This window comes from Corythoichthys intestinalis, chromosome 15 (genome assembly GCF_030265065.1).
Source record: "Corythoichthys intestinalis isolate RoL2023-P3 chromosome 15, ASM3026506v1, whole genome shotgun sequence".
In the NCBI taxonomy this organism is placed as follows: domain Eukaryota; kingdom Metazoa; phylum Chordata; class Actinopteri; order Syngnathiformes; family Syngnathidae; genus Corythoichthys; species Corythoichthys intestinalis.
Genome location: NC_080409.1, coordinates 18,200,863 through 18,222,570, shown reverse-complemented (window position 1 = coordinate 18,222,570; position 21,708 = coordinate 18,200,863). Strand labels below are relative to the sequence as shown.

Below are 21,708 nucleotides of genomic sequence, written 5' to 3'. Positions count from 1 at the left end.
TGAACTACTTCAGTTGTGTGTAATGAATCTAAAATATATGAAAGTCTAATGTTTATCAGTACATTACAGAAAATAATGAACTTTATCACAATATGCAACTTTTTTTAGAAGGACTAGTATAGGTTAAAAGTGAAGGATTCCGCCCCTAGAGTTCATATAATCTTCATGAATTAGGCCTATAACTTTGTTGGAACATATAAGGATGGCTTATCTTTTCCAATACAGTTGTGCTCCAGTGCAAAAAGCAAGCTTCGTAAGGGCATGCTTGGAGGAGTTTGTTTTTGACTACATAAGCATTCAACCCCATAAAATACCTTAGGGATAAATAGAGACATATTGTGAGCCAGGACCTCTCATCCAACATAAGTGATCTATGACCTCAAATGTTCTTCTGGATGAGTGGAAAAATATTCCCACAGACAGAAGCTGCCGCAAAGGAAGAAACAATTCCATTTACTTTTCCATTCTCAGTTGAAACTGTGCAAAATGTAAAAGCAGAAAATGATACTAGCCATTAGGAATAGTTGTGAATATATCATTTTATTCCTTTCCAAGTGTTTGGCTCCCAGCATTGATATAAATTGTGTGCAGCTTAATCAAATTAAATAGTTGAGATTTCGCCACAGTCTGGGTAGGTTGCAACTTTCCACTGAGATTTATGAGAGGTTGCAGGTGGTAACACCTAGCATACTTTGTTACGCATATAATGAAGATCGTGATGATTTGCTTGCATTTTCCATTTGCTGAAGGAGGTGCTCCCGATGCGCCGACTAATCTGGTAACATCTGAGGTGACTCACAGTTCTTTCCGAGCCACATGGACTGCCCCTGAGGACCCAGTGGAAAAATTCCGTGTGGAATATGTGTCTGAATCAGGAGTCCCACTACAGGTAACTATATATCTGTTAGACCACCAAAATGCTGCCATTATTTCATTCTTAGAACACGTAAAGGTTAAGTGCACTTCCCTAGAGTAGAAGCATTGAGAGAATTCTGGCCTGAAATATTGCATGTAATGATCCACAGTTTTAAGAGTTTAACACTCTGCTAAAACTTCAATTTTGAACCTCCTGTTTGTTTTGGCCTCCTGCTGAATGGGTGTCCAATAACATTATGATCTGACACAGGGCCAGGAAACATCAACACTCAGGTCTCAGTTTGGAATAGAAAACATAATGACCTCATGAACAATAGTAACACTGGAGAGTGCATAACTTTCGTGAAATGAAATGCTCATTTTTAAATTAAATGATCACCCAAATATAATGAGGTAAAACGACCTTCGTGAACAATCTAATAAGCTCCAGGGAGAAAAATAACATTATTCTTGATTTTTGATTCACAAGAACAAAATAGTATTCAATTATTTGTTGATTGTTTACGATTGAAAAATATAATGTCACTACCTTAATTTCTGCATATTTTATACACCACTTCAAACTACAAGAACAATAAAATACATATAGTCAAATAATAACTATTTGACTGTGCCACATCGAATCTTATGATTTTTTGAATGAAACATTCATGCGTAATCGTAAAAGGCGCAGACTCATTTTTGGGTTCTGTTTTTGTATTTAAAACACACACAAGACGCACCGCATTATTGGCGCATTAAAAACATACACTAGCATGCACGCCAGTATGGGCGCTAGTGTATTTTTAAAAAAATTTTTAAAAAGGCATCGGGAGCAAAACTGAGTTCAATTGTACTTTATTAAAGAATTTGACAAAGTACTTAAATCAATCTTAATCAATCTACAAATCCATCAAAATCCTTATCTTCTGCATACGAATTGAACAGCCGGACTAGGTCTCCATCAAGCATGGCAGTTTCCCTTCCCAATGTTGTTTAGTCTAATCCACAAGCTCAAACTTTATAGCTACTGGGGGCACGCCCCCTATCCCACGCAACCTTCTCCCTTTAAGGTTCTCATGCCGCTCTCACTTACGTCCGCCTTTTCAAAAATTGCTGTCAGACAGACACATTTTGGTACTCAGTACACACATTAGGTGCACCACATTATTAGGTGCACCGTTCATTTTGGAGAAAATCTTTGACTTTTAGGTGCCCCTTATGGGTGTGAAAATTCAGTATGAGATGTTATGGCCAGTTTGTATAATATATACAGTAAATGTTATACCAAAGAAAATACAAATGTATAGCATCTTCGGTCCTGTGTCATTTTAGGTTCTTGTGGATGGCACTCAGAACACAGTGGTCCTCCAACAGCTTAGTCCTCTCACTGAGTACCTGGTTAACGTCTACTCTGTGGTGGGAGAAGAAATGAGCGAGCCACTGAAAGGCGTCGAGACCACATGTAGGTTTTTACTCTCAGGGGTTTTGGTTTACTACTTGGCATGCAGTTTGATTACAGACTCTTTTAAGCATCCATTTATGGTCAAAGTTTCCAGTGGGAATGTAAACTCTGAATGTCATCTCCAAATAATGTTAACATTAAAGAAAGACTCACTAGACTTTGATCTTCCATGGATTTTGTCATAATCTGTGAAACAAAACAAAAAATACAGATATTTTCCCACCCATTGTAAGCCAATTTGGGTTAACTCTGCTGATCACCTTTGGCTTTATGTTTTTTTTTTTTTTTTTTTTGTTTTTTTTTTTAATTTCTTTTTACCACCTGTGAATCACGACTGTGTGTACAATAGCTTCTTGTTCATTGCTGTCTTTGAATGTGATTTATCTTTATCTCTTTTTCACCTGTCCAATTTGAGTCATTGGTAAACTGTAGCTAATCTAGTTAGTTTGGACACAATGTACATAGACAGCAGGTAAACTGCTGTTCATACCCCCATTCAGTATACCATTAACTCATTGGCTGCTATTGAAGACACCAGACGTCCAATCCATGTAAAGTGGGAGGGAATGATGTTCATTCATTGCCACCCTCCCACTTAACGTGGATTGGACGTCTACTAGTGTTAAACTAGTAATAAACTCATCATTATCATCATTAGCACTGAAAGCTAATCTAAGTTTCACAAACTCAACAGTTACCTGTACATTCTTGCCATGGTTTGAGCGCCATTTTGACTCATTCATATATTTATTGGTGTTAAATAAATAGACACACCAGAAAAAAATGGCTTGTCCATTGGATTTTAGAAAAAATATTGCCGTATGTCCTGATGTGCTGTGATTATTCATGTTTTTGCTCTGCAGTGCCCCTACCTAGTGTGAGACGGATGGACATCTATGATGAGCAGATGACAACTATGAGAGTGAGATGGGAGGCGGTACCAGGCGCTACCGGCTACATGTTGCTGTACTCCTCCATTAATGCCACAGAACCTTTCATCGGACCAGAGGTAAGTGTCTGTCAGCTATTGATATGCTATTCCAAACCTAAACACGAATTATTGCATGCAACAAACAGAATTTTTTTTTTAAGAAATGCACCATTTAACACTCGTGAGCAATCTTTGATGAGAAACAGGTGTACTGTGTGAAGTCATATTTTGCATAGCAGCCAGATTTGCTGCCAAGTAAAAAGAGAAATACAAAAGTAACGTTGTTACAAAAGGGTGGGTGTGATCATGAATGATCTCACTGAGCCAAGGGAGTGTCAGGATTTGTTATAATAGGTGCTTATATCTGATATTCAAACTAAATGTGCCAACGGGTGTATTTTGTCATTCCGTCACTTTTATCTCCAACCCTACATTGTTTCCCACAGATCACAGTGGGCAGCGATACAACTGATGTCCAGCTGGTGAAATTATCCCCCAACACAGCCTACACAGTTTCCCTTTTGGCCCTGCATGGGGAGTCACCCAGTCAGCCACTGGTACAACAGGGAGTCACTTGTAAGTACTGGGTGGATTCAGATGATATTGATTTTGACTGCATGAAATTTCAATTTGCCCCACTGTAGAGACAACTTTTATGCTTGACTAGCATATACTCTTATTATTTTCCCACTGTTCAGTGCCCCTGCCACCTGTGGGTGAACTAAGGGTCCAGGACATCACTCATAGCACCATGAGGCTCATTTGGGATGCTGCTCCTGGTCCTGTCCGCAAGTACCTCATCACCTATAAGCCTGAGGGTGGAGACGCAAAGGAGGTAAGTTTCATTTTACACTTTCAGTTTGGAACTCATAACGTTATTGGAAACTTGAGCTTTTAAGTGTAATAAAAAGAACTGTTTTATATGAGTTCAACATGGGTTATGTCACTGTTAGATGTATAGACACAACATGGTTGCGCTTCTATTTTCGTGTTCTGGAAATATATGTGGAAGTGTCTTGTGGCCTGTCAGTTTGATTATGAAAAATGTAGTTAGCAAAGGAAAGAATTATCCTGGCTAGAAAATAGCAAAATACTGGCTTAAGGACCATGGGATCTCTACCAGCTCAGTGACAACATGCCACTCAAAACACAGGCACATAAAAATGTCATTTTGTCTGAGTTGACTTCCAAAGAAAGTGTTGAATTGGAAACTTGTGCAAGACTTGGGAAACAAATGAGAAAAAAATCTGCTAATTTATTGGATTAAATTTTATAAATTACGAATAACATTATGCAATATTTTTTACAGCTGGAAGTTGGAGGAGAACGGACCACTACAGTACTAGACAACCTGATGTCACAGACTGAGTATTCACTGGCTGTTACTCCAATCTACGATGAGGGTCCTGGCCAGACCATGTTGGGTGAAGGAGTCACTGGTAAGAATGAAAATACAACAACTACAATGATGTAGAGCTTGATAGTAAAATTACACTTTAAACTTCCAATCCTCAATTTTGCAGATGTGGTTCCTGCCCCAAAGAATCTTCGGTTCTCTGAGGTTACCCAGACCAGCTTCAGAGCCACCTGGGAGCACGGAGCTCCGGATGTGGCTCTCTACCGCATCGGTTGGACCAAGAGAGGAGAAAACAACTTTCAATATGTACGTCTGTACACAACATCTAAAGACATATCTTATTTTGTGTCTTAATTTTTTTTCTTACCTACTCCTTTTGAGGGCTCCCAATTAATTCATTGGTTTCCAGTAACGGTGATAGATGTCCAATCCATTTTCACTTCATAGTCAAATTGGATTGGACATCTAAAGATTAGAATTCATAGCCAGTCCTTTCATTTTAAATGAATTGTACGTTTATCATTGTCAATGGCAGGCAATGAGTTAAATACTGTATTAGGGGCCATAACCAGAGTGCATTATTTATATTAACATAATAATAATTCAGAAATTGTATTTAGTCACAAAAATATAAGTAAACAACCTTATAGATTACAATAATGCTTAATAATAATAGCTATTGATTGCTTGAATGATTGATAATAATTAAACAACAAAACAAAGAGAAACAATACAATTGTAATTGAGACCTGGCGTCCCCATAGGTGGACATCCCTTTATGGGTCATGTATGCCACACCTCTATACCAAATGTTAATATTGTGGCTTGCATAAACCAAAATGTGAAGTCCACTAATGTGGATGCCAGGTCATTAGAAGATATTATATTTATTTTTAATTACAAAAAAAAAAAAAAAAAGCCACTTGCCATATAGAGGGTTAAAGACTCACCCGCTATGTTTTGCACATCAGGCCATTCTGAACAATGATGAGACCACCCACGTCCTGGAGAATCTGGAGCCAGACACTCCCTATGATGTGTCAGTCACTGCCATCTATCCAGATGAGTCTGAGAGCGAGGACCTTCTCGGCACTGAGAGGACATGTAAGATGATTGAAATGATAAAAAATGAATGTGTTATTTAATGTTTGGCCCATTTGTCCACCTGGAACCTTGGTGATAGGCTTTGTCATTGGTCAATATTCTTCTGAGTGTCATGTTCAATGAAGGGTGCGCCCATTATACCTTTTTATTTTTGCCTCTGTAGTGCCCAGGAGAAGTGTTCCGTGTAAGTAAATGTATCAAAAGGAAAATTATGATTTTCCTTTTAAAGTGATGAAAGCATGATTCATTTTTTGACCAATCTGCACCGTTGTCCATTGGTCAATCATCATCTTCATCACCACCATTATCACCTTCATCATCATCAATATCATTATCATCATCTGTGCTGCCGCTGACACGGCCGGATACTGAAAGTGCTATCCAGCTGTTTGTATGCTTGTTACCCTGCTGCTTGTCCCATTGCTCTTTAAGAATGATCTCTCTAAAGCCATTTTTAATGGCTTTGTGGAGAAATTGTGCATGACGTGAAACGGAATTGAGAATTCCTAGTTTTTGAAGTTCATTCCATCATCCATCCACCATTCATTTATTCATCAGTTCATTCCATCATCCATCCACCATTCATTTATTCATCATTCATCATTTCATCTTTTCTATGATACTCATTGTTCCATCAATTATCCAGACTTCATCCCTGCCATAGAAAAGATACCATTCCTCGGATGAGTATTTTTTCTCCTTTAAAGCAGCAATCCTTGATATTTGTACCATATGAGGCATGCATATTCCATAGTGTCGGTTATTTTGTAATTTGATGAGAAACACATTTGAATGATTAACGTAAAAATCATTGTCACTTACTGGAATATCAAGGACAGCATCTTTAAAAGCATTTTAAAACAACAGCTTAAACCTTACGAAATAGCCAACCATATTTACAAGGTTGTAATTTTCACGTATGCATTCTTCAGCACCTCTTGCTCCACCTACCAACCTGGTTGTGTACAACGAAACAATCACAACCTTGAATGCCAGGTGGGATCCGGCTCCTGGTCGTGTCCAGAACTACAGAATTACCTATGTTCCCACTTCAGGAGGCAGGACTCAAACAGTAAGTCAAACAAGATGCAAATGAAGTGGAAGTGTGTGTGCAGTTCATACCTACAGGTATTTATGATACATACATTATCAACAAAACTAAAAACTAACACATATGTATGTTGAAGTGATGGAGCATTTCTTCCAAGTTGCTCTACAAGTGGCCTAGTAAAAGAGGAAGTATAAAGTTTGACAATTATATGGAAATGCATAGACTTCCCTATCACTTGACAAGACACCTCCCACAAGCATTGTGCCACGCCTTCTCGTTGGGGGCCGACCCAGGCAGAGCATTTGGCTTTCACTGTATTAAACACACGCTGCGTTCAAACGCCGGATTTAGGTGAAAAAAGGACGAAGGTTTTACTGCATACAATCAGACAGGAGTGCCTCAAGAGTGATTTGGATCAAGGATTCTAGGTAATTATTTTATAAAATAATCCCATGCATGCACTTCGAAACGTTGTGAAAAAAATTAAATAAATGGAAAAAAATTAACGTAACTTCAGCTTGAAATATTTACATAAAACCGCACGTTTTTTTGCTTTTAACCAATAATCTAGACTGTTCTATGTTCATATCTATATAAATTCATGGATGTACGCATTTATTTACAAGAATTTTCAACGTAAAAAGCTATTTGTTTTGTGATGGCCGCCACGTTGGATTTACACAATAGCGTAATTTTTAGCTCGAAATATTTACGTAAAAGGAATTATAACTGTCTGTTTTTTTTTTTTTTTTGCTTTTAACCAAGAATCTAGACTGTTCTATGTTCATATTTATAGAAATTGCGGGATGTACGCATTTATTCACAAGAATTTTCAACTTAAAAAGCTCGTTGTTTTGTGATGTCCGCCATGTTGTAGCCATACGTAACCTTACATTCAAATGATCAGGTAATTTTTGGCCAACTACCCTTTTTTTTGGCAAAATAGTAATTTAGACATTTCTGCGTACATACTAAATTAAAAAACAAAAAATCGCTTTATAGGTGTTTTGTTTTATGTAACATTTCAATCAAAAAATGACGAGGGCCAGATAAGACAAGACGTGCCTCCGTGCTGAGGCAATATTAACATCGGAATCCAACCTAAATAAGTTGTGATTGTATCTAGAAAAATGCTTTTGTTGAGTGAAATTAAGATGATTCTGCATGCTTTCTTCAAGTAATAAGTTTCTAATGTGAGAATTGAGTGACTTATTAACTGTTGAAAAAAAAAATATTGATTTAATATAGGTGATCATCTCTGCATTTGGGGATATTTGTGCATCTAGCATAAAATTTGAGAATTTTATAGCCATTTTGTTATATTTGTATTAAAAAAAATAGTTAATCTCGATTTTATTAGGGAACGACTTTGAATTTTTTGATGTCGCTGCTCATGAAGACTCATATATGTCTAACGGAGATGCCTGTTTTGGTTTTAGGTCGCTAGTTGCTTATAGGCCCTCTATGGATTGGCCCCGAGCCCCGTGTACCCTCAACTGATAGTGAAGTCTATGGGAAATGTAATCAAGTAGTTGTAATAACAGTGCCAAAGAACGAAACCAAAAATAGTTTGTGTAAAGGTTTCACTGGATGCAATGAGTACAATTTTGGTGATACACATTAAATATTTGGCTATATTCAAGTCAACAACACGGAACTGTCAAATATTGTCTTCGTCAACTTTGAACTCAGTGGATGTATTCTTTCCTCTAAGCAATATTTGTACATTGCGCAAACATAGCAGTTTGTGTGAATGCTGTTTATTTGAACTCAAATCAACGAAAAGGCAACCATTTTCCTGCCCAATGTTTCTAAACAGTAGACACTGTGTTTTGCTGGTAATGGGTACTCTTTCTGAAAATCTTAGTGGTTGGTAGTTTAATTTTGGTTTTACTTGGTTGACATTGCTGTCAAAATCCAGGCTTAACGGGAAGTCTGAAATGTAGTAGCATACGGACACAGTTCTGATCAGCACTGTAACTCGGGATGCAGTTTGTGTGTGTTTGTTTTTATTAAAACTTGTTCCATGTGTAGTTATTGTGAATGTTCTTCAAGTTTCACAAAATGTCTAACTTTTCACTTCGATCATACAGCAATGTCCTCAAAATTACTTACCATACTTTATGTTCTTCATACAACGTAGTCTGTCCGAGGCTGTCTTTAGCTTCAGCTTTGCCTCACATATGCCTATCGGTACGGCGTTCCTCTTAAAGACGAAGATTAAAGGTGGATGACAAAAACATTATTGTCACCTTCTAGGGAATTATGACAAATTTTACTGTATACGGAGAGAGGAAAGCCTATGTCATTCAGGATTGTAGGGATTTTCTTGGTTCCCTCTTTTCTTTGGAAAGACTCCAATTCTAAAAATTCTTGTTAGCAATGGGAAGAAAATCACTTGCGTTCCATTTTTATGGTACTCAAATTATTTCTAAACACATTGAGTCTAGATTTTACATAATGTCCGTCAAAATTTAATCAACACGTATCATTTGTTGAACTTTATCATATGATTTGTGGGTCAAATATAAATCAGGGGGCTGTAACTGTCCATTGTCCACCATATAGGCCCAAGTTGGAGGGAAGAAGACCTCTCTCCTCATGCCCAAGCTGACACCTGACACAGAATATTCCATCAGTGTGGTGGCAGTTTATCCCCGTGGAGTCAGCAAAGAGTTGGTTGGACTTGGCAGGACCAGTAAGATGTTTATACTTTGGATGCTTTTCAATAACAAGTATCAACAGGAGCAGTTTTAATGAATATTTACAGTGGTGAGGTGACTGTGGTGGAAGTTGAATGGGAATAGTAACCAGGGCTGTAACAATTTGTTTTATTACGTGATTATTGAGTTGCTTTTTTAAAAAATTTCAGAGCCTTTGGGTGGTGTCAGAAACCTGCGGGTCACAGACCCCACTACCAGCACCCTTAATGTCCAGTGGGAGCCTGCTGAGGGCAATGTGCGACAGTATAGAATCTTCTATGAACCTGCAGCTGGTGGCCGGGAAGACATGGTAAGCTTGGGTATTAATCATAAAACCCACCACTTGGTCACTTTGCCAAATTTGTCCAACAGAATATTTTTAAGAAACCTCTGCCAAATGTATGGAACGTTATGTTGAGGATGGCTCGTAATGTCAATGAGACTGATTCGACTGATCAGCTCTTCTCCTAAAGAAGGTTTTGTTGTCACTTCTTCAGGTCCAAGTTCCAGGCAACACGTACAACACAGTGCTGAAGGACCTTCAGTCTGATACGGTCTACACTGTGACTGTGGTTCCCGTTTACTCAGTTGGAGAGGGAGTGCGCATGTCGGAAAATGGCAAAACACGTAAGTAGGGCATCTGATGGAATATTGAATATTAGTGTAAAAGTGAAATATATCCTTTTTTTGTCTTAGCTCTGTCATTTATGGACTTGATTATGGTAAATATTACATTATTGAATGAAGATTTTCCCCATTATGTGTCTTTATTTTTGCCTCTATAGTGTCTGGCAGTGGTGGTTCGTGTAAGTAATTTGTAAAAGGGAAAACGTTTTTCCTTTTTAAGTAAAAAGCATGCTTTATCATTTTGGCCAAACTTCATCGTTGTTCTTTGGCCAAACATCGTCATCATTGTTCTTGTCATTATCATCATCATTATAATCATCATTATTAGCATCGAATTACTCATATTCATTATCATCAAGTCCACGCACAAGCTTTAGAAGGCCCGATTTCTTGCGCTTATCATTGTGCTGTCCATTCCAACCCTTGGTTGATTTTTTTTTTTTTTTTTAAATCATTCCATTCATCATTTCTTTATTCATGATTTCATCGCTTCATCAATCCCATTCACTATATTCATAGATCTATCCATTAATACAAAGAATTCTCCATCTTCAGAAAAGACCCATTAGATAACTTCTCTGTTGAAGCAGCAAATCTTGATATTCATGCCATTTGATGCATGCAAATTCCAATGTGGTTATTAAATTGTAATTTGCTGACATATGCATTTGTCACAATGCACAAAAATGTTAATTGATGCGAACGGTCAGTGGAGTCAATTGAATATCAAGTTCTGCATCTTGAAATCATTTTCTATCATCATCATCACCATACCAACTCAGTTATAACTACATCTATTTGCATGTGTTCTCCAGCACGTAATGACCCTTCCACCAGTGTCCAGTGAATGCACACTAAGTACAAATTGACGACTGAGAAGGGCCACCGTTTCACCTTCTCTTTTATTTAGTTAAAACCAGGAATTCAGTCACGTGTCATTAGAATTAAATAAGTGAATACCTTTGTCACAGCACCTTCTAGGGCAATTACAGTGGGGCAAATAAGTATTTAGTCACCCACCATTTGTGCAAGTTCTCCTACTTGAAAAGATTAGAGAGGCCTGTAATTGTCACATGGGTAAACCACAACCATGAGAGACACAATGTGGAAAAAAACAGAAAATCACATTGTTAGATTTTTAAAGAATGTATTTCCAAATTAGAGTGGAAAATAAGTATTTGGTCACCTACAAACAAGCAAGATTTCTGACTGTCAAAGAGGTCTAACTTCTTCTAACGAGGTCTAGCGAGGTCGAAGGAGGCTCCACTCGTTACCTGTATTAATGGCACCTGTTTAACTCATTATCGGTATAAAAGACACCTGTTCACAACCTCAGTCAATCACACTCCAAATTCCACTATTTCCAAGACCAAAGAGCTGTCGAAGGACACCAGAGACAAAATTGTAGACCTGCACCAAGCTGGGAAGACTGAATCTGCAATAGGTAAAATGCTTGGTGTAAAGAAATCAACTGTGGGAGCAATTATTAGAAAATGGAAGACATACAAGACCACTGATAATCTCCCTCGATCTGGGGCTCCATGCAAGATCTCACCCCGTGGCGTCAAAATGATAACAAGAACGGTGAGCAAAAATCCCAGAACCACACGGGGGGACTTAGTGAATGACCTACAGAGAGCTGGGACCACAGTAACAAAGGCTACTATCAGTAACACAATGCGCTGCCAGGGACTCAAATCCTGCACTGCCAGATGTATCCCCCTTCTGAAGAAAGTGCACGTCCAGACCCGTCTGCAGTTCGCTAGAGAGCATTTGGATGATCCAGAAGAGGACTGGGAGAATGTGTTATGGTCAGATGAAACTAAAATAGAACTTTTTGGTAGAAACACAGGTTCTCGTGTTTGGAGGAGAAAGAACACTGAAATGCATCCGAAGAACACCATACCCACTGTGAAGCATGGGGGTGGAAACATCATGCTTTGGGGCTGTTTTTCTGCAAAGGGACCAGGACGACTGATCTGTGTAAAGGAAAGAATGATTGGCCATTTATCGAGATATTTTGAGTGAAAATCTCCTTCCATCAGCAAGGGCATTGAAGATGAGACGTGGCTGTGTCTTTCAGCATGACAATGATCCCAAACACACAGCCAGGGCACCAAAGGAGTGGCTTCGTAAGAAGCATTTCAAGGTCCTGGAGTGGCCTAGCCAGTCTCCAGATCTCAACCCCATAGAAAATCGGTGGAGAGAGTTGAAAGTCCGTGTTGCCCAACGACAGCCCCAAAACATCACTGCTCTAGAGGAGATCTGCATGGAGGAATGGGCCAAAATACCAGCAACAGTGTGTGAAAAGCTTGTGAAGAGTTACAGAGCACGTTTGGCCTCCATTATTGCCAACAAAGGGTACATAACAGTATTGAGATGAACTTTGGGTATTGACCAAATACTGATTTTCCACTATGATTTGCAAATAAATTCTTTAAAAATCAAACAATGACTTTCTGTTTTTTTCCCCACATTCTGTCTCTCATGGTTGAGGTTTAACCATGTTGACAATTACAGGCCTCTCTAATATTTTCAAGTGGGAGAACTTGCACAATTAATGCTTGACTAAATACTTATTTGCCCCACTGTACTTTCAAATAATTCATTTCAGTACATGACAAACTGATTGTATAATGTTAAGTTTCCCAGGTGATCAATCATATAACATGAGCAGCACAGTCAGCAAAATGTGGAGCGCCAATAGGTGTGGGGCTACAGACTCCTATTACTCCCACTGCTTTAAAACCACCAACCTCCACTGGGAATGAATCAGCATTTTGTGGAGTGATTGCGTAGGAAGGAATTCCTCAGCTGGCAGCCTTATAATGATGTCTCCTCTTTCTTTACCGTAATATTGTCCATTTATAGTTTGAAATCGAGGGTAGTGGTCAGGATAATAGTGGGGCTGGGGTATTAGGGGAGGGGCGCATTGACTAATTACCCTCCTTTCGGGAAAAGGAAGCAGAAGGGAGGGCACAAATGAATAGTGAGCTTTATATTCTTTAAGGCCTGCCACTTACTTGAAAAGGGTCACGAGCAGTGCCTGTTATCATTTCCGTTTTTGTTAAAATAGTCTGTGATATTTAGTGGTTTTCTTAACCTTACTCTTTTTATGTGCCACTAATCCAACCAAATTCCTGTAAAAACAGACCTTTTACATTGCACTTGTATTGACTTTGCGGCTATTATAGTGTCAACTACAGTGCTTTTAATCAGTCTCATTCAACTTCAGGATCTTCTCTAACCATTCACTTATTCTTTATTGTGCTTTAAAAATTCAAAGGCTCTGCAAGCATCCAGCTTCAGCCTGTGAAAGTACGGAAGCACTCTCTCCGTGTTTAACCCACTGTGTTTCCCCCTGGCGTTTATGGGGTTATAATGGTGGAGCGGCACAAAAGCTCTTAACATCTGCTTTGGATTTTTCAATGCGAGCGTCACACAAGGCTGCACATACACCTTGTTTATCCTTTTCATTCACCTCTCAGGCACTGACAGGAAGTTTCCTGTTGATAGCATTATTGTTAAGAAACATCATCTGGCTCATTTTTTCTTCTGAATGTTCTCAATCCATCAGGTCACCAAAAGTTTGGGATAAACACAAGTGAATCTGTCCCTTTTTTCATATTGAGTATATTGATTTAGTTTGATTGGAAAAACATGTATCAGTACTGGGGAGGAGACTTCAATATCTGTTCAAATATTGGAGATTCAATATAATGGTGTCACGACACATGGTAAAAAATAACAGTTGAGAACTTAAATGCCAACGTAACTGGGAAGGCTGGCAGCGTAAATCCCACACAATTCAAATGGATAGGACATCTATTGTCATCAACGGCAGTGAATGAAAACCCTACAAGGGTTGGCAATGTAAAATCACTGTTGGTCCATCCAAGATCAAATGCATTGCACTTCTATCACAGTGAGTGACATTGAACTGCCAGACCCACTGTTCAAATGGATTGGACATCTATCGCCATCAATGACAGCCAATAGGCTAATATGAAAGAAAAGAAGTAGGGATTTTTTTGACATTTCCCAAAGAGCTGCAAGCAAAGAGCTGTTCCAAATGTCTTAACATAAAGAAATTTTGACATCTAGTAGGCTGAACGAAAGGGTCAAGCTCATCCTCTAAATGAATAGTATACTTAGATGTTTGCTCTTGTATTTTGATACCTTGTTGAAGTACAGTTTTCTGCTGAGCATGTTTGTTAGCTTCAGCAGACGACTGTGTATTATTGGTCCATGTCTTACTAGTCTGTTTTGTCCCACCCTCCTCTCCATCTCTTCTTGCAATCTGTGTGAACACTTAACTCTGCTGCCCTTTAACCTTGCCCTGTCATCATATTTCATTCTGTATAACGATCCTCTCGTGAAACACTACTTTCTGACTTACCTTTTCTTGACCCCGACTGTCTTGCATCTTGATCTGTCTCTACCTTCAAACCCTTTCCATTCCTGGCTCTACAGTGGAGCGTCGACCTGTCAGGAACATCCAGGTATTCAACCCCACTACCAACAGCCTGAACGTACGCTGGGAACATGCCACGGGCCCAGTTCTACAGTACAGGGTGATCTACACTCCTGTAACTGGTGCCAAGCCTGCTGAATCGGTGGGTTTCCGACAAGCAAATGGACACGAATGTATAAAATGGACTTTTACAGTGTAACATACTTTTGAGTGGAATTTAAACCACGATTCCCTTTGCCACTAGGAATGTTACAGCTTCAGAAGACTTTAAAAGCTAAACCTTCATGTGCTTAACAAATGCCAGATATTTTTACCTTTAGATTAGCAAAACTGTAAACCAAAACTGGGGTCATTGAAGGAGAAATATTCAATTGCCACCGTATTTGACATCTGGAACGAGCGTTTCAACAACTTAACGTGGAAAGAATTTTTTGGGGAGAATGTAAACAACTTTTGAAGTCATACTTGAAGTGACATTATTGGCACTCTCACGTCTGCCTCAAATAGTGGGGATTTCAGAACCCGTTCTTCTCTGAGGCGAATGTGATATGAATCCACAACAATATGGCCTGTTTCATCAGCACGACTGCTTATGAATTGACAGTTTTACCTGTTGTTGGCCTTGGTATTCTTTTGGAGAAAGTCTCCAACACCTCAGTTCTCATGAAATTGTTCATATTGTTTGCGAAAGATGTGGCCTTCACAGATGTCAAACACACTCCTTAACTTCAAAGAAATATTTGGCTCCTTCTTTCGTTTAGTGTTGACAGCAATGGGACTGATGAGTTAAAGGAGGGCTTTACAACGCACATGTGCTTCAAGACAAAGGGGAAAGGTCTCTGTGGGAGCAAGTGACAAGGGAATGTCATGTCAATACAATAAATAAAATAGATACTACTGATACTCACATTTGGATATTAAAACATTTTGTAGTTACTGTCATCAGTACTGTATATGTTATACACTGGCCCTTGGATTAACCCTTCCAAAATCTTTTAGAAATTGGAAGTAAGCAGTAATGTAACAAAGACTGTTGAGTCAAAAAAGCAAATAATCTCTGAAGAGGCACAAATCAAGCATTGTGAACAGTCTAACTGGACCTAAAATTCCTATTGATTGCGATTTGACAACATAACATGTTTTGTGGTTGCATACAGATTTTGGTACCAGGGACTACCACTACGGCCTTCCTGCCAGATCTGATCCCAGACACTGATTACAACGTTGCAGTAGTTGCCCTATACAGTGATGGTGAAGGACCCACTATCGCTGACAATGGCAAAACACGTACGAAAATTAAGATTACAATACAGGCTCAATTACAAAAAAAACTCTTTATATGTGACCTCAATATTTCAGTAATAATATGTTAATGGTATTTTGTCATGCTGAAGGTACAATTTTTCTCAAAATGTAGGTCCACTAAGCGGTCCCAGGAACATGCTAGTGTACGACCCCACTACCTCCACTCTTACCGTGAGTTGGGAACATGCAGAAGGTCCAGTCACGGAATACCGCATTACCTATGCCCCAACCACTGGAGACCCCATCGAAGAATATGTAAGTATTTGTAGAATTTTTATTTTTGTTGACCTCTGTAGTTCTAAATGTAGTATGTGTCATTAAAAAAGGAAAGTATTAGTGCATCTACCAGCCACAATATAGGGAACAGCACAGTCGAAAGATATTCTCTCTAACGGGCTGGATTGTATTAAATTGTAGAGGTGTACGGACATCATCTTGTTGTTTATTCTACCGCATGTCATTCTTGCTGCGTACATAACTGTTAGGCTTCTGTTATATGTCTTGCAGACTACAGTCCAAGGGAACAGGAATAATGTGGTTCTGCAAAACCTTGATCCAGACACTCCTTATAACATCAAAGTAACAGCAATTTATGCAGAAGGACCAGGAGGAGAACTGGAAGGAGATGGTCGCACAGGTACCGACTATTCATCCAATGCACTGTATCTATGGGAGATTTGGTTTAGCTGAGATTGAGGGATTTTCTGAATAGCATCGACTGGAGACAGCTACATTAAAAAAAAAAAAAAAAATTAGAGCAGTACTCAGAATACGTGAAAGGACTTGTCTAGTTCATTAGAATTCTGATTACTGTTGAAAAGAGAATTTTGACATCCATTCCCTGAGGTTGCTTGTTGTTGTTTACCAAACTCCCCTATGACTAATAAACAATCATCAGAGAATAAATTATAGAATATTTTCTGCATGTAATGATCCAAACCCAATTAAGATTGTTATTCCTGGTCCTTCCTACAGTGGCTATGCTTGGCCCCAGGAACCTTCGAGTTTCTGATGAATGGTACACCCGCTTCAAGGTCTCCTGGGACCCCGCTCCATCAAAGGTCACTGGATATAAACTTATCTACCAACCAGAAGGTATGAATATACCATTCTTGAAATTACACAGTGATACCTCGTTTTTCGCGGTTAATGGGGACAGGAAACCGCCACAATAAGTGAAAAACCGGAAAGTAAAAAAAAAAAAATAATAATAATTTGTGTGTTCAATGTATTTATTTATATTTAGCATTGGAAATAAATACATACAAGACATGTTTTTTCACTTGTTTCCCCAAATTATAATTAATAAAAATTTTATTGTATAATTATATTTTAATAAATGTTTTTTAAAGACTTTAAATGCAATAATTATGATAAGTTTTAAATTTGTTACTGTCCCATCGAATTACTTTTACACAGGAAGAAAGTAGAAAAATGCTTGTCTTTATTAAATGCTTCATTGAGTTAGTCCACTCAAATCCACTCAAGCTGCTTACTTACACACAATGAGTTGCCACAGAAACTGTTTAACAAGTTAAATGATGATTGACGCATGCAGCGCTTTGAAGTTTCGGCTTCCAAGCGTTTCTGGCAAGATCAAACCTTAACGTCTGTCAATCATTAACTTTAATAAGCAACTCCAGTGCACTGCCTGACCAAGAAAAGCGGCAGGAGCGAGAGTGAGAGACGACGTGATCGAATTGGATAGCTCTATAAAATACTACATTTATTTATTTATTTATTTTTCAATTGAAAAAAAATCCACAATGGACTGAGAGCGTGAAGTTTGAAGCGCAAAGTATCGAGGGATCACTGTACTTCTGTTGCCAGACATGTTTAAAAATTTTTTTTTTTTTTTTTTTACATTGTGTCTTGATTCTGTCTCCTCCCAGGCTCTGATGAGTCCGAAGAGGTGTTCGTTGGCGACGTCACTTCCCACCAACTGAATAACCTGACCCCTGGAACCACCTACGACCTGAAGGTTTTGGCACAATACAGCACAGGTGTCAGTGGACCTTTGATTGGCCAGGGCACCACATGTAAGTTGATAACTGAGGTTTATCTTTGAATTGTAGTGGCAATCGCCATTAAATGTTTTTTGTCTTTTTAGTGTACCTGAATGTGACAGACTTGACAACATATAATGTGGGCTACGACACCTTCTGCATCCGTTGGGCCCAGCACAGAGCCGCGACATCCTACAGGCTTAAAGTCGAACCTGTTGACCGTGAGTGCATTAGTAATTTTTATGAAGAATGACCTTTGTTGAAATATTTTTTCTAAACTTGGTTAGCTCTCTTGTCTCCATCCGCCCATTTAGCCTCTCAGCGTGGAGCTCAGGAGATCACGGTGAAAAGCAGTGCGAGTGATTACTGCTTTGACGGCTTGACACCTGACACCCTCTACACTGCCACTGTGTACACCCAAACCCCTAGCATGGAGGGACCTGGAGTCAGTGTCAGGGAACGAACATGTAAGATAGCGTCTAATTTGCTTGATTTTATGCTCCGACTTGTAATTACTCCCATTTACACTAGTATGTTTTTTACACCTACTTTCTGTTTTTTTTCAAGTAATTAAACCTACTCAAGCACCAACTGAGCCACCCACCCCTCCTGAACCAGTAACCGTTCCATCAGCAATTGATGGTAAGGGTAGCGTTCACATGTAAAGTATCCTACTTTTTCTTGTATAGTACATAGTCATGTATTATGCGCACTCTCGTAATTTTCTTACAAAATCTAATTTTCTGCTGTACTCGTAGTTTTCTAGTATACATGTACAAAAGTTGAAGTGTGTTATTTGTATAATAATTCTTACGGTCCGCGACTGCGGAATGCAAGACTGAACCCAAGAGCAGACAACAATAGAGGGGATGCGTACAAGGGTTTTAATACAAACAAAATAAACACGCGATAGCGGAAAAAGGGGAATAACAAAAAGGGTCCGTGACAAGAGGTCAACGGGGATCGAATAACATTGAACTAAATGGTGGGCAGAGCGCCAATAAGATAACAAAAGAACACACTCAATAGCTGCACAAGGTGGAGGAATCTCAGAACAAAAAACAGCTGACGAACAAGCTAGCAAATAGTACAAATGGGCCTCGAAGGTACAAGTGTCGAATGGCGATCAGCAAGTAAAATATCATGGCACCCTTGCTTGGGTTGCCTGCATTTAAATACGCAGCTGATGAGCATTGGAAACACCGCCCACACTCTGAAATGAGTTAATTGACAAGGAGCCAAATGTGACAATAATGTGATGATACATAGGTATTTCTCTTGTTCAGCCAAGTATTGTAGATCTGTCAAGAGGAGTTCTCTTACCATGCAAATAGTTTGATTGTTGGCATTTCTCAATGAACAAAAGTACATCTTTTTTTTTTTTTTTTTTAACATACATAGCATACATTGATAGCATACATATAGAAACGATACATATTTTCAAATTTAAAAAGTACCATCGAATTTCGACTTTTATTAAAGTAAAGAACTGTGTACTATACACGAAAAAATTGCAGTAGTAAAACTAATTCATTGATACTGCTTCAATTAACTGCTGATGTGCTTGAACCAAAGTCTGCAGAGGTGCCAAGGCCGATCTGGTCTTCCTCATTGATGGCTCTTGGAGTATCGGAGATGAGAGTTTTCACAAGGTCATCCAGTTTGTTACAAGCATGACTGGTGCCTTTGACAACATAAGCCCAAGTGGCATGCAGGTCAGAAGGACATCTCTGTTTTCTAATAAACATTTCAGTTATCAATCTGTTTGTATATTGAAGAATGTTAAGAATTAGTTTTTCATGTTGCGCTCCACAAATTTCTCCCTGTCAACAGGTTGCATTCGTGCAGTACAGTGATGATGCTAATACTGAGTTCAAACTCAACACATACCATGACAAGGGTGTCGTTTTAGGAGCTTTGCAGAATGTCCGCTACAGAGGAGGAAACACTAAGACAGGTACTCACCTTTAAAGTGTGCAACTGCAGGTGAAATTATCAGGTTTGACGATGGTGTTGATATCTGCTCTTTCTTTCAGGCATTGCGCTGAAACACGTTTATGATAAGGTGTTCACCTCTGACAGTGGAATGAGGAGGAATGTTCCTAAAGTTCTAGTAGTAGTCACAGATGGACGTTCACAGGATGATGTCAAGAAGAGCGCTCTACAACTGCAGCAAGCTGGTATGCCTACAAGTATAAGCTTTTGCGAAGTGCACAAACCATATGTATACTATTGGAATTCCCACAAACACACACAAAATATTTCCATATTTCAATGATTTACTAAAGTGTGTGAGAAAAGGGTTACAGATTCATCACACGTGTATTTTGGTTAATTTGTTTACAAGATGCAAACGTTCTCCAAACATTTCCGAGCAATGGTGCAAGGAATAAGATATCAAGCAATCAGATTTTTAACTTTCAGTTAATGTTACAGTCCATCAAAGTTATGTATTTGTCACTATTTATGCCATCTGAAAGTAGCTTGCCAACAAACAAACAATCCATCTTATTCTACTTTTGGTACCAGTTCAGTCTAGAGTGTAGCCTGAAACCATTTGGAATCAATGTTCTTGTGTAAGCTTGAACAAATGCATTTTTTGTGGATACCTCCACAGGTTACAGTGTATTTGTGGTTGGTGTTGCTGATGTGGACATGGTAGAGTTGAGAAACATTGGCAGCAAGCCCAGTGAGAGACACGTGTTTGTGGTAGATGACTACGATGCCTTCGCCAAGATCCAGGACAACCTCATCACATTCATTTGTGAAACAGCTACCTCCAGTAAGACAGGAATATGTTTTACCATTTATCATAATCGATTGGCACAACTGCAGAGATTGCAGGAAGTTTTCCCATTGAGGAATATTTCTACTATCTATTGCCAACAGATGTACATATAATCATTCTTTCAACACGTATGTGCTTTTCCAACTCTTAATCACTTTCTGTTTTGCTTTAGCTTGCCCTCTGATCTACTTGAATGGATACACCACACCCGGTAAGCACACCTGGCTAGCGTGACAAGAATATGCTTCTCTTGGGGTATCTTTCACTACTTCACCTGACTATGTTATTTATCAATTGTCAGGATTCAGGATGCTCGAGGCTTTTAACATCACTGACAGGACATTCGCTGGTATGAATGGTGTGTCCATGGAGCCGGGTTCATTCAACAGTTACATTGGATACAGGCTGCATAAGGATGCTTTCTTAAACCAACCCACCAAGTAAGAACTAATGCATAATCCTGTATAGATGCAAAATCAGTAGACGGGCTATTTTTCATTGCACACTAATCATGTCCAGCCCCAAGTAGTTATTGAAAATGATACTCAATTTCCCCAGTAGTCAAATGGATTACTTAAGTGAGCCATTGGCGATACAACTTAATTATTTTAGAATAGGACTTGGAAACGATACTATCTGGAGGAGTTTGTCTTCCTGTCCTGTCTTACGCAAAGAAGTCAATCCAGGGCTAAAGACGTTGTCTTTTTATACATCTAATTTAAGTTGAGTGTAGCAACTATAGAATGCCTTCAAAATAGTGCATTTATTTGTGTGAACTATACAATGGAAGTAGTTTACAATTTGTGGAGGAAGAGTAATTTTAGGAGTATAAGGCACACCTGACTACATAAGCTGCCACCCACCAAATTTGACACAAGAACGGCATTTGTTCATAGATAAGCCGCAGCTGTCCTCACCATATTATGGGATATTCACACCAAAAGATATTAAGCATCATAAATACGCATCATAAGACTGTCATAAAACCAAATGAACCACTAAGATTATCAAATCGTGGCTTCAAGAAGCTTTATTTGGCCATC

At 38.8% G+C, this 21,708-nt stretch overlaps 1 protein-coding gene across 5 annotated transcripts in view; it reads left to right on the top strand.

The window, feature by feature from the left end:
• Nucleotides 1-21,708, top strand: part of col12a1a (collagen, type XII, alpha 1a) — a 72,601-nt gene that overhangs the window by 26,480 nt on the left and 24,413 nt on the right. For 2 of the 5 annotated variants that reach the window (XM_057859876.1, XM_057859881.1), the window contains exons 22-50: nt 750-889; nt 2,191-2,320; nt 3,184-3,329; nt 3,698-3,827; nt 3,950-4,086; nt 4,561-4,690; nt 4,775-4,914; nt 5,580-5,712; nt 5,876-5,896; nt 6,645-6,784; nt 9,332-9,461; nt 9,636-9,775; nt 9,963-10,092; nt 10,251-10,271; nt 14,566-14,708; nt 15,724-15,853; nt 15,984-16,126; nt 16,379-16,508; nt 16,847-16,966; nt 17,764-17,910; nt 17,982-18,098; nt 18,192-18,344; nt 18,445-18,519; nt 19,453-19,592; nt 19,711-19,834; nt 19,914-20,057; nt 20,495-20,659; nt 20,838-20,876; nt 20,967-21,105. In XM_057859876.1, the coding sequence (XP_057715859.1) occupies nt 750-889; nt 2,191-2,320; nt 3,184-3,329; nt 3,698-3,827; nt 3,950-4,086; nt 4,561-4,690; nt 4,775-4,914; nt 5,580-5,712; nt 5,876-5,896; nt 6,645-6,784; nt 9,332-9,461; nt 9,636-9,775; nt 9,963-10,092; nt 10,251-10,271; nt 14,566-14,708; nt 15,724-15,853; nt 15,984-16,126; nt 16,379-16,508; nt 16,847-16,966; nt 17,764-17,910; nt 17,982-18,098; nt 18,192-18,344; nt 18,445-18,519; nt 19,453-19,592; nt 19,711-19,834; nt 19,914-20,057; nt 20,495-20,659; nt 20,838-20,876; nt 20,967-21,105 (3,577 nt within the window). The remainder of the gene's footprint in view (nt 1-749; nt 890-2,190; nt 2,321-3,183; nt 3,330-3,697; nt 3,828-3,949; nt 4,087-4,560; nt 4,691-4,774; nt 4,915-5,579; nt 5,713-5,875; nt 5,897-6,644; nt 6,785-9,331; nt 9,462-9,635; nt 9,776-9,962; nt 10,093-10,250; nt 10,272-14,565; nt 14,709-15,723; nt 15,854-15,983; nt 16,127-16,378; nt 16,509-16,846; nt 16,967-17,763; nt 17,911-17,981; nt 18,099-18,191; nt 18,345-18,444; nt 18,520-19,452; nt 19,593-19,710; nt 19,835-19,913; nt 20,058-20,494; nt 20,660-20,837; nt 20,877-20,966; nt 21,106-21,708) is intronic. The other 3 variants (XM_057859879.1, XM_057859877.1, XM_057859880.1) reach the window with 3 other exon arrangements.